Below are 13312 nucleotides of genomic sequence, written 5' to 3'. Positions count from 1 at the left end.
TTGTTAGATTAGTGTGCTGCTGGTATTAAAGAGTTAACAACTATAGAGAGCCATCATTTTGGAGTTTCTAGATATTGGGAATCACCTGCCATGTAGGTCTATCTGCTATTTGAGCTGGGAGGGTCTGCAATGTCCCATGCTCTGTGGTCTACATCTTGCAAGCTGATTTTAGGCCCAACAGTGAATTCTATTTTTATCACTTAATCATGTTATCATTTAAAGTAGTTGTTTGATACCTCCATGATTATTATGTTCAAATAAATATTTTGCACCATTCATCTTCTGTTTTTGTTACTTGTCCCCCTTTCACATGTTTGCCTATTTTCCCTGCCCTGTGGATTTTTTAAATACATTAAGTCTGTCTTGCCCTATTAAGAATCCCGTTATGTGGCTGAAGAACCACATCAGCATCCAGACTTCCTTCGCCCTACCACCTTTTAAATCCACATGTTGTTCCCCTCTCTCCTGATTAATGTTTACATGCCATCGTTCCTTTCTTGGTCAAAAATGACCAGGTTTTTGTGTGTGCGGGGGCTGTACATTTCCATTACAAATTTGTGTTGTCTACAATGTCAGGGCCAAGACAACAACAGCACCTCTAAACCAAGCATATACTTCTGCTGATTGTTGGCTCAGATTGCCCTGTGCTTTTAATTAAAGTGCATCATTTATGATAATAGCCTATAGTACATTAATTTTTAATGAAAGCTAACAGCTGCCTTTTCTCTATGGAAACCGGTCTTGATTTTATTAACTTACAGGACAGAAGAATAATTGGCACATATCATTGTCCAGAAATGTATTCAACAAAGGTATATTTTATTGTTTTCTAATGATTTTATCCTTAGAGACTTACTAGTGAGATCTTGGACCATTAGTGGTCAATTAAAGATCCCACAGCACTTTTTACAAGAACTGGCATCTTAATGCCAGGATCCTGTCCAAGTTTTGGTTGTATTCTAAGTTGTCTTCTACCTTCTGAACCATTCCCACCACTCACCCACCCACTGCATAGTTTTAATTGGCTACAGCATTCTTCATTTCCTGTACTAAAATACAGTGCGTTGTTTGGCGATGTTAGATAGCCACCCCATTTCGCCTGAGAGTTGATTGCACTTGTTGGTGAAGTGTTGTCGCTTTCTAAAAATCTGTAAAGCGCTTTGGGATCCGTCTGGATAAAAGGCGCCCTGCAGAATTAATGTGTTTCACTGTTGTATTGTAAGCTTCTATATAGTTATAAGCATACATTTTCATTAGGGATGGGTGAACCTGCTGTATTGCAATGGTGCTCTCAGTTGCCTTCCTAAAACTTCACTTCAGATCCAAAAATCAGGTCAATTTACTTTTCATCCTTTTTTCCCTTTATCATAACCTTGTGCATTTCCTGTTTCGGAAATGAAAGGTAGACCAATTTCCAACGAGGAAAAGCTTGAAGACTTGTGCAATCACTTTCTAACTGCTGTGCAGTAAATGAATTGGGAGGTTCATCCATTACTAATTTACGGCTATGTAGTAATTTCCAATGTCTCTTTGGAAAAGGTATAGAGACCTCCAGCCTTCTCAAACTGTGGTGTTATCAGACAAGTGTCTGATAACAGCAGAAAAAACATCTGACAAGAAAAAAGGAGTAATACTAAATTGCTTATATGCTGTTTTTCTCCTAAATTTTTTGGGTGTGTGACAAGTTATTCACATTGCAGCAGCTGTTAATGGCATCTCCGCAGCAGCCATAGAAGACTCCAAAACTGGCCATTTGAGAATTTTATTTATATTTATCACCAGGCACTTTATTTCTCAGTGTTTCATACCCTCAATATGCTGTAAAGTTACCTTGTCAGAATACACCAACCCCTATTTTACATTCAAGCAAATTTATCTCTGGCCAAGTACAGTTCCATTTTACCTGGAGTGTGTAGAAGGCTGAAGACTGGCTTAACTTCTGAGGTCTGGACTCTGACTGGAAATGGAAAATGAAACTTTAAAATAGCTTTGCTACCCTGCTTGTGTGACTCACCCCATCCAACCTACCCACCACCCCCAGTATAGCTGTTCAGATTAACCAGTGCTACTGTTCTTTAACATTGGATGTAATTGAAAATGCCGTATTGGTTTTGCAGTTTTTGTGTCACAAAACTAACTTCCTTCGCTTTGAAATGATTTTTTTTTTTAAAAAAAACTTTATAAAGAGTTTACTGTTTGCGAAATGGTGAATTCTTTAATAAAGCTTGATGCCACAAAATACATGTTGAAATATGCAATTATCCACTGGGGGGGGGGGGCGCACGGAATATTCACCCCTGCCTGTTTACTCCTGTTTGGGATTGGCTGGCTGACTTCAAAATTCAATGATGGAGTAGTAATAATGTCTTGTAAAATGAAATGGCTATGCTTATACATACATAAATGTTTGTTATGGGACTTCAGAAATAATGTGTTGTTTGTTTCGATGGGAAGTGGTAGAGAACCTACTCCAGGCATTCTGATCAGAATTAAGTTACTTTTGTTACAGGCTAGACCATAAATGTCTTCCAGCTCAGACATATCCTATGCAACAGGCATATTTTGTGACAATGGAACAGATTTTCAATTACAATAATCAGAAAGAAATTTTATGGGATTTCAAACAATACCCAACTCCACATGATTTTGACAGGAAAGCAAAATTGGATCACTTTGACTAAATTACACCTTGATCTGTTGAAACCTAAATTTCCTGCTTGGCAGGGGGTTGGACTGGATGGCCCTTGTGGTCTCTTCCAACTCTATGATTCTATGAAATGTTCATAAATTAAGAAGCGAAGTCCCACATGGGTTTAGCAGCACAACTTCAAATTTAATGTACACAGCTTACTTCAGAATCCTTGATTTAAAACAACTTTTCAATATAATATCATGATAAACATCTAATGAGTTAAATCAGTTAAATATAATAATAATAATAATAATAATAATAATAATAATAATAATAATAATAATAATAATAATAATTCCTCACTGACAATCTATAAACCTTCTATAAACATGTAAACCTTTGGCTGCAGAGTTCAAACCACTCATTACTCATGTGTACATCCATATTGTCCCTGTTGTCTGTAGTTGTTAGCAGACAAATGCAAATGTGTGAGTATGTACTCACCTGTAGTGTGCCTATCACACGTAACCTGTATACTCAAGTAGCTGTGTGCACATTTGAATTTTTCTGCAGAAAACAGCATGCAGCACAGAAAATTATTGCAGGAAGAACAGGCAACAGTGGGGGTGGGGTTGAAAGTATGGCCTGCTCCCTGAATGCACATGAATCAAATTTACGTGCTGGCAATATTATTTATTTATTTATTATCAATAAATTGACATTGAAAGTAAAGCAGTGTTGACATACAGCATCCAAACTCGGATGCGCATTTGATTTATGCCCATCCACAGCTCCTGATCTAGCAAATGACAGTCATGGAAGACTACTTTAAATGTGTGGCTCTCTTTAGCGGTTTCAAAATATCATTGTTTGTGTGTATTATATCCCACCTAAACTTATCTAGCTGTCTTCATTTTCCCTTAGTTTATGCTTGGAAGAATAAAAAATGAAGGGAAGATATGATAAGAAACAAAGTTTGAGGAAACCCTTGCCATAAATATTCTCCATAGAAAATTTTCATACATACTGTCAAACGAGAATTAAAATTCTCCAAGCCCTCTAGCAGTAGAAATTAACAGAGGGGCTGCACTTTCGAAGTGGAACTATTGCCAAAATGCAAGTGAGTGAGGACCTGGGAAATGGGACGAGAATCCTGTAGACACATTTGAGTTCACAATCATGTAAGGAATTGCTAGAGTGAAAGAGTACAAAAATGCAGTTTATTCTGAGCTATTTATACATATATTCATGTAATGAAAATGGAATCTGTCCACCATTAGAAGCCAGCCCAATAAAACACATCACTTTATCTATTCAGATCTCAAGAAAACTTGCAGAGGATTTATGTTCTGCCCTATACCTGCAGGTTCAAAATACTTTCAAATGAAAATGTAAAGAATTTACTGAATTGCTATAACATATGTCAACATAATATTCAGCATCAATTTAAATTTACTTGTCTGATAAGAAAACTGGTTTATAACTGCTATTAAAATTAAGGATTGGTACTTATCTCCTGTCAAGCAAAATGGCAACTTTTCTGAGGAAAAAATTACAGACAATGAAAGGATATCCTAGATTTACCTCAGAGTAACAGAGAGCTCCGTCACTTTCCTTTTGTACAGTTAATGCCAGAAACAACATGGCATTATTTTTTATTACAGTATACTATATAATCTCACTTTTTAAAAAGTTACTAATAATATTCCAAAACCAGTGTTGAGATTTAATGTGATTATACTCTGAAATGAATGCCTGGTTAGACTTGCCTCTGAAGTACAGCCTAATGCCATGGCCAGCCTTCTGTTCTGATGAGATGTTCCATGATGAATTGAACACTGTTATCCTGGGCATTGCAACTTGAAAGAGGTCCTAGCGCAGGTGTAAAACAGCTCATCAGCTTTCTCTCTGATCAAAGAATCTAATCTTTATATCAAAATATGCATTTTGAACTCTAGTGATATGAGAGTTCTAAAATTGTTCCAATGGATTTAACACTGCATCCAAACAGAAGGCCTGTGATGAAGTGCAGAAGTTATATCTGATGTATCTCATTGCTGCGTCATTCTTTTGAGCTCATTCTAATTGTAAATGCTGAGAAGTCTTGTCAGAACAGAACTTTTGGGCCAGCAAAGTGCAGCACTTCATGCAAACACATAGTGGCAGTGCCGCAAGTTTCCGAGATGTCTGCCAGACAAACATGTGGCTACTAACAGTGCCATACAATGTATTTGCCTGTGCTTTCAAAATACAGGACCCACAAGTAAATGTAGGCTACATATGCCACATTAAGTTGCATACTTCTGTAGGCCAACATTGAGTTGGACTTCTTGGGTCTTGCCTGCTTGATGATTGGCTGAGTCTGACGTTTCGTTACACACTCTAAGACAACCTCTTGTGTTTTCCAGATGGATCCACATGAAAACATTTTGTTGAGCACGCTTGAAATAAAAAATGAGATGGCTGCCTCTGAAGCTGTTATAGGCCTTGGGGACCCCAGAAGCACTATGCTGGCCTATGATACCTCAAGTATTCAGTACCGGAAGGCTGGCTTACCAAGACACAGCTTTGGCCGCAATGCGCTGGAACGGCACGTGGCACAAAAGAAAAGCCGGCTAAGGAGACGTGCTTCTCAGTTGAAAATTACCATCCCTGACTTGACTGATGTAAATGCCATAGATCGATGGTCACGCATATTCTTCCCTGTCGTTTTCTCCTTCTTCAATATTGTCTATTGGCTTTACTATGTGAACTAAAACAAAATAAAGCCACACAGCTATCAAGAACTGGATTTCTCTTCAAAATCGGTTGTACAGCCAAATGTGGGACTTAGGGAAAACAAAAAAACCTATTCAGGACAAAAAGTTATTTTAAAACACCTTAGTTGCTGGCCCACTCTATAATCTGTTTTGTAATGTTCGGGTTTTCTTTGCAAAATTGTGAAATATTTAAGTTACAGTACAAATGTATACAACATGACCTTTAAATATATAATAGCATTTAATATTTAGAGGCAGAATTTGAAACTTCCTCATTCTGTTGTTTCCACCCTCCTTTTAGCACTCATAAGTTTAAGCGCAGAAAGAGGAAGCAAGAAAATAGGTTTGAGTTCAAAGAGCAATGTATCTCATGCCTCTCTTCACATCTGGAACATACACAACATTACCTGGATGGAGAGAAGTGTTATAGTTGCAATCCAAACCATCTTCCTGCGTTACCTGTCAAATGCATTAACTTGAAATTAAGTAGTGCCTACCGTTGTACCATGCGGATGAGTATCAGAGGTTTCCCAAACAGATGATGTTACTGATGTAGAGAAGGGAAGTTTTGGGTGAGTGAGGAGTTTGCATGAAACTTGAAAGCATTTCATTTGAAAGATAAAGTGCAAAGAGTTAATGCAGCACAGTGGTTACCATGCTGTGTGACAATGACCCTCAGAGTTGTTTGAGAGATTCCCAACTATGTGCTACAGTGTGCCATTAAGCATAATGTCTAGAAGCATTCTAAATGTAAAGTGCCAAATGTAAGTGGGCCAGCAAGTGACTTCATAGGTGGCTTTCTCTCGGTGCTCTGTCCTTCCCTGTGGAAGAGAGAAAACAGTGGCAAATGTTTTGAAATGTAAGGGACAGGTAAAGACTGTACAAATAATTGGTGTCAGTTTGCTTGTTAGTATAAACCTCTCTTATGGATCCTCAGTTGCTGTTTTGATTTGTATCTCATTTCCACATCAAATAGATGGAATAGAATTATGTCTGCTGTTTAGACAATATATATTTTAAAAGAAAGACAGCTTATAAACTTAGAAGAGTTGGGTTGTTTTCCTCACCCAGTTCCATTACATTCAGTTTCTTTTTTAGATGCAATACTTAAGGGAGCACTGGGGGGAAAATATTTATTTTAAATAGCTGGATTCTCCAGCATCTTCTGGTGGAAGAGGCTGAATTGTTTTTCTCAAAATCATGAACTATAGAAATGCCCCCGTTTTTCCTCGAGTAATTCATACTATTATGTGGTCCCTGTTCCTGAAACAGTGGGACAAAATAAAGGCAAAAAGTTAAATCCACTAAGTATTGTTGAATCTTCCAGTCAGTTCTGCAGAGTTTATTTATTGGTGTATCTTCTCCACCTGACTTTTCAGTAGCACCATGAGTGTTTGAGCATTTCCTCTGTAAAGAATTTTAAAATTGGGGTAACTGAGCACCCAGTGGTCATACCTGATTGTTGAGAATTTGGAACATCGCGGTGTATTTGTAAAATATACTGATCATGTGACCCATGTTTTTCCATGCGCATTGGGGCTGAGTGCACTTCACAATTCAGGGCATCATCTGCCTTTTGATGTCATCTACAACTGGACTAGCCATGTTTTAAACGACCCTTGCTTAGGACATCTTTTGTGACAGCTGAGCTATGCTGTATTCATGGTTTATTCTGATTTTCATTTTCTTTGTACAAACACCCATTCTTATTTTTTTTAGAAATGAAGTTTAAGGAGTGTGAAAAATATTGACCTTGTAATTAATGCACGGGATATATAGGCCTTCAAAGAAAATACCTTTTTTTCTCACATTGGTTCAACAGGTCAGCTATAATAAAAACTACAAAATCAGCTCCTAGTACTGCACTTTAAGATATCTGGAAGTTTATAGTACAAGCCATAATATTATCTGACCTTGCCAATGAGAGGATGAAATTCTACCCACAGGGATAACAAAGAAAGTAAACAATCACCTCCATGAGGTCCTTTTTGTTATTTAGGAAAAGATGCTTCCAGGAACAGACAGGCTAGCATGTTTCTGAACTAATTAATTCTAAATACTGTGTACAGGTTTACAGACTAGATTGAGCTTTTAAAAAGTGGGGGACCATAATATCGTTGCATAAAGCAAACTTAAATACATGGTTACCTTTGAATTGAACTAAAATATACTCTCTCACAGTTTTGTTTGGTCTGTATTTCCACATAATAATCACTCCATCTTTTCAGGTTTCAGGATGCATACTAGCCAGCAATTAAGGTGTTTTCTCTTCATCTTTGTGAAATTTATGGCAAAATTACTATATAATACGGCACAGTTTTAACAATATCTTTGCAATTAATGCTCTGTAAATAAGTTCTGTATATGACTGCTAGTAAGTCTAATATGCATTTTCCAAACTAAAAGAATCATGCAGCATATTTGTGTTTGCCTAAGGAATGTTATGTTTCTATATTATTGCAGTTTTAATGACTGGGAAGAAAGAACCAAGCAATGTCATTCTGAACATTTTCTGTTATCATCCCCGGGGGAAACAAAAGTCTTGAATAATAGCACTGAAGGAAACATCTGAGAATTTTTATATTCTAATATGGGGGAGGGGGACTTAGAATCTGCCAGACACAAAAGCACAATGCATAGAGAACATGAGAGTAAGTGCATATATAGATAGATATACAGTATAGATATATCTGGGGAACAAATCCCATTTAAGTTAAGGTAATATGTACATTAACAGTGCAACTGAAATGTTTTTTTAAAAAAACAAAAACAAAATGCAAACCTGAAACTGTGTTCCAATTTCATAGTTAGCAAAGTTAATGTAAGCATAGGAAACAAAACACTATACATTCACTATACATTATCCAGGCAAACTACGAATATATAGACATGTATGCCAATATGTGTGTATATATTCCTCTGTGCGTGTGCGTGTAATATACGTGATATATGCACACAGGCATCCTAATCCAGTGAGAGTGACCCACATGGAAATGGGTTTCTGCCCATAGATCTGCTTTATTGAGGTGCAGGAAGGTTGCCAAAAGGAATTTGGGGGGGGGGGGGGCAGGGAGGTGAAATTCCAAGATCTTTCAAACTGTTTGTAACCCCAGCAGAGTTGTGAGATTGTGGTTTCTCCCATTATATCACACCCGCACAGTGAGAAGGATCTGTACCGAAGGGGGTGAGATGCTTATACTGCCAGTCAGTTATGGGAAAGGAGAAGAGGGCTCACAGAGTCAAAAGCAAGCCCTGCCTGCTATTGCCTTTCTGGTGGATGATCCAGGCTGAGACTAAGACGATGCTGCTGAGCCCTATCTTCTTTTTCCTTCCTTCCTTCCTTCCTTCCTTCCTTCCTTCCTTCCTTCCTTCCTTTTTTTTTGGTATGCAGGCAGGCATCCTCCCACCTGTAGCTCTTGTGGTTGTGTGGATTTCGGCTAGACTCTTACATAGGTGTTTTAAAGGAATAAGCTAATAACAGTTTTCTTTCTATATTCAAATGATATGTGAATATTTTTTGAGAAAGCAAATTATTAATGTAATTAAAATCTTACTATACAGGGTAACTGGGCATTTCTATATCAGCAGATCAATGCATATAATTCTTACGAAGCATTTCACAGTTTGACATTATGATAGTACTGTACCTCCTAGCATCTCAAAGTAGACTAGCTCTCACATTGCTTGCCTGTTTCTTCTCTTTTTTTAAAATAAAAACATTGTCCACTAGTAACTTAAAAAAAAAAGTCCTAATACCTAGAAGGAGGGAAAAATATGAAATATTTATATGGAAAAAGTGAAAAGTAAGGCCAGGGTACAATACTTTTAAAGTAGCGGTCATAACATTTTGCTATCTGTACATAGAACATACAACGTGAGCAATCATAATTAAAACCGAACATGTGTAAATATTATCAGATTTCTTAACATTTTTAACTTCTAATTTGTACTTAATGTAAGGCAAAAAGCTGATTCTATTTATGGTTTAGGTTAGTGTCCTAAAATCATGTAAATATTTAAATAAGCTGTAAATGAGCAGTCAATAGAAACAGTAATTGTTCAGTGATTTTTTTAAAAAACAACAACAACCCAAGTACAATATTTGCAGTTCTCTAGCAGAATAATTTAAACACCCTTTTGCATAAGACTTGGATTCCAGAAAAGAATTTTAACACACAAATCTGTGGGAAGTGCAACTTTATAATAGTCAATGCAAAGGCCATTAGCTGGATCATTGACACAATGCGGAAAGAAATCAAGCGACTGAGAGATTTCAGTTAGCACCCCATCCAGTGGCTCTGATGTACATGTGTGCATGCCCTACTTGCATTAGCATCTCGTAAATACCTGCACATATAGAGTGATTGATATTTCAGCTTTCTCCAACCCTAAAAAGACTGGACAGTAACTGCTGGTGCAGTGCTCCTTCTAAGACTGGAGATCCATAGCGGAATTTTGTAGACACGGCAACAGAAAGACGTGCTTTGATGTTCACTTGCACTAAAGCTATGATCTTGAGAGAACAGGGCTGGTGCAACTCCATTTTAATGGGCAGCTCTGAGTTAACCCTTGGGCTAATCAGCATGCTATAAAGTAGACCCCAGACAACATGAGGTTGACTGAGCATACCTATGGGTAGAGAGAGTAGACCTGACCTGTGTGTTATGATGGGCTCCTTTAAAAATTCTCCACCGTTTAGAACATAGTGGCTTTTTGCCATCATGACAGAGGAGCAAAGCTCATGTTTCCAGTTATGGGAGAATTAAAAGGCGAGCGGTCTGCACAATGTGCTATGCAGATTGACAGTGCATGTTATAGTATGTGGGCTTAGAACAGAAGAACTGTGCCTGTGTGATTGTCCTCTACCAATGAGTTTACCATGGGCCTGGTGCCTCCTTACCAAACACCAAAGCACGCTCATGCACATTTAGAGTTCCATGTGCATATCAGAACCCCACATGCTCTTTGTGTCAATCCCCTTGAGTATAAATGAAGGTCAGGCCTCTAGATATTGTTTCATGAAGGTAATTGTCTTCAGAAAGACATATTTGTCAGTGTATAGTAGTCTCTTCCTTACCAACCTAGCCCTACTCCAGCCCCCCCCCCATGCCAAAGAATCTTTACTTTAGAAATTTATTTAAAGGGAACACTATCAAGACACTGCTTAACACCAAAGGTAAAGTTTAACAAAATGCACTAGGAAACATTTGAATTTTTGAGGAATAAATGGAATGTTAATTAATCACTACCATATTTTAGCTTATACAGATAGCATCTCTATCCATTTTAATTAATTGATACATTGGAATTCATTATCTTTGCAGGTTATATACAACACATACCTTATGTGTCAAATTATTTCTATAAGTGCTCTGATGATGAATTTGTTATTACTATTATTTTGAAATGGTGGCAACCTTAGCTACAGTTTAATATTAGTTGGAGAGTTAGTTTAAATTATTTTCTTAATGCTTCACACATCTCTAAAAGTTATCTAATTCAAGTTTGTCAGCATTTTATATGTTTTCATTGTTAATGCCATTTACAGAAAATTTCACCCAAAAATATATTTAAGGTTCATTGTACAGTTTGAGTTAGTTAACACGGGCATTTAAAACATCCAAAAATTCTATCAAGTTGACTATGTTTTGAGTTTTCACATTTTAATTTGCATGGGTGTTTAAATGGTTCTGTTAGTACTGTCTTTGCACCGTTCTTCTTTATCTCTCTCTCTTTTTTTACTTAGTACTATTTACTTCATAATGTAGTAATCATCAGCCTTACTAATGACCTTGTAGCCTTTCTAATATGCACATAATGCACATTTTCCAATGGCTAGAAAATGCAAAATACTAGTGGATATCATTGCATCAGATTTTCATGTTTTTCTCAAAAGGACTGCTAACCTCTGGGATCATGGAGGTAGTCAAATGATGATTGTAAATTGAGTAGCACATAAGAGATATTTTCTTGAATCTAAACTTACTACAGCCAGTTTCAGCATGTAAATATATAATAATGTTGGCTAGTGTGTAATTCTTAAACTAAAAAATATAAATAAAGAAAATGTAAAAGAATATTTGTTTTTTATTATTGACTCATACCTCGCCTTTCAATATAAAATATTTCCAAGGTGCAGGTAGGTAGCCATGTTGGTCTGACGCGGTTGAAATAAATTTAAAAATAAAAAATTGTCCAAAAAATTAGAGACCAACTAAGTTTGTTCTGGATATAAGCTTTCGTGGGCATGCAAACTTCTTCAGATCAACTTTGTATCTGAAGAAGTGTGCATGCACACAAAAACTTATACCCAGAACAAACTTACTGTATATTCTGGCGTATAAGACTACGTTTTAATGCAAGAAAATCTTCTCAAAAGTCGGGGGCCATCTTATACGCCGGGAGGAGAATCTGCGGTCGAGTATATCTCAAACTCTATATTTTAACTGGAAAAGTTGGGGGTCGTCTTATACGCCGGAAAATACGGTAGTTGGTCTCTAAGGTACTACTGGACATTTTATTTTATTTTATTTACTTCCAAGGTGGTTTACAATAAAAGTAATCTCCCCTGTGGTAGCAATATGACAATATGTAAAAGGCCATACATTTCTCTTGCTGGATTTCCTCTATAGGGCCTATACAACCTTGAGGATAGTCTCCAATTGGTGAACTTTTTACAGCTTAAATTGGGGCTCAATTGAGGCTTGGATTTCATTATTTGATTCACTCCCAATCTCTCTCTCTCTCTTTCTCTGCTACTGACCTTATACTATTATCAGTGGGAACAAACCCATATTTTTTTCCAAGCAAGTTCATTTCAATATCTCAATGCAAAAAAATAAATAAGGCCCAGGAGAGAATTATGTCTGGGCCACAATTTGGAGCCACTATCCCTGGTTTGCACTGTCTACACCAGTGCATGGATCAGGATGGATGTACATGCATTAGACTTCTGCAATAAAACCTTTCCAGAACACTGCTCAACTAGGTGCAAGGTGATCCAAGGGCTGCATTAATTTTCTTTCCTTTTTAAAAAAATAGTTTCTAGATGTTTGGCACAGCACCTGTCATGTTTGTTGAAAATGCATCTCAAAATGCCCTGGAAGCAAAATTAAAAGATTAAAAAAATTAAAGGATGTGTTCCCAATAATTTTATTGGAATGTGAGCAAAATCTGTACCCGATGAACCCAATTTATCTCCCAATATTGTTGCCATTTACAGCCTATTTGTTTTGCAGCATAGAATTCAATGGGAGCCCCTGGGCTCTAAGCCACCTGAACAGTCCTCCTTTGGTTTTAGTTTTTCAGGCTGCAAAGCTATACCCACTTGAAAGTTAAATCCTATTGCACTCAGCAAGATTTACTTCTGAACAGAAATCTGTAGGATTGCACTGTTAGCATACAAGAGAGGGGATCCTAGACGGGGGTTTTTATATACCCTTCGTGTTATAATATTGACATAATGCCATCTATGCAAATATGAGAGCACTTACAATGAAAGAAGGCATTGCACAGAAGAGCTTACTGTCTCGACATGCATGGGAAGTAGTCGGGAAATAGACAAGATCACAATGCCATGCAGAGAACCCGGCCTAAATCTTGCATCGCTGAGCACCACCCCAATATAGAAGTCTTTATGAAGGCAGAAGAAGAAACAGCTGGTTGATATTCATAGCTAGTTTAATTTAGTGATATCCATGTGAATATTGTGAAGAAGTTCATTTGCTGACTACTGCAACTCGACTGGGAAATGACTTAGCAGTAGACAAAAAGAGAGAGAAAAGGATAAGCACATTTAAAAGGTTAAATACCATATTAAATTATAGCCCATCGTGCAATATCTGAGCAGGTTTTTACTTTCATGCTAACAAAGAAAAAGCAAGCTTTAAATCTAGAAAGCAGGAGAAAAGAAACAATGCAG

The 13312-nt window shown here is 37.1% G+C and overlaps 1 protein-coding gene across 6 annotated transcripts in view; it reads left to right on the top strand.

Moving 5' to 3' along the window:
* Positions 1–7811, top strand: part of GABRB2 (gamma-aminobutyric acid type A receptor subunit beta2) — a 106518-nt gene extending 98707 nt beyond the window's left edge. For 4 of the 6 annotated variants that reach the window (XM_033139813.1, XM_033139808.1, XM_033139809.1 and 1 more), the window contains 2 exons: positions 762–812; positions 5041–7811. In XM_033139813.1, coding sequence (XP_032995704.1) covers positions 762–812; positions 5041–5388 — 399 coding nt within the window. In that variant the 3' untranslated portion in view covers positions 5389–7811. The remainder of the gene's footprint in view (positions 1–761; positions 813–5040) is intronic. The other 2 variants (XM_033139814.1, XM_033139812.1) reach the window with 1 other exon arrangement.
* The last annotated feature ends 5501 nt before the right edge of the window (positions 7812–13312 follow it).

The sequence above is a fragment of the Lacerta agilis genome, chromosome 2 (genome assembly GCF_009819535.1).
Source record: "Lacerta agilis isolate rLacAgi1 chromosome 2, rLacAgi1.pri, whole genome shotgun sequence".
Taxonomy (NCBI): domain Eukaryota; kingdom Metazoa; phylum Chordata; class Lepidosauria; order Squamata; family Lacertidae; genus Lacerta; species Lacerta agilis.
Note: the sequence above shows the minus strand (reverse complement) of the source record. Positions and strands in the feature narration are given on the sequence as shown.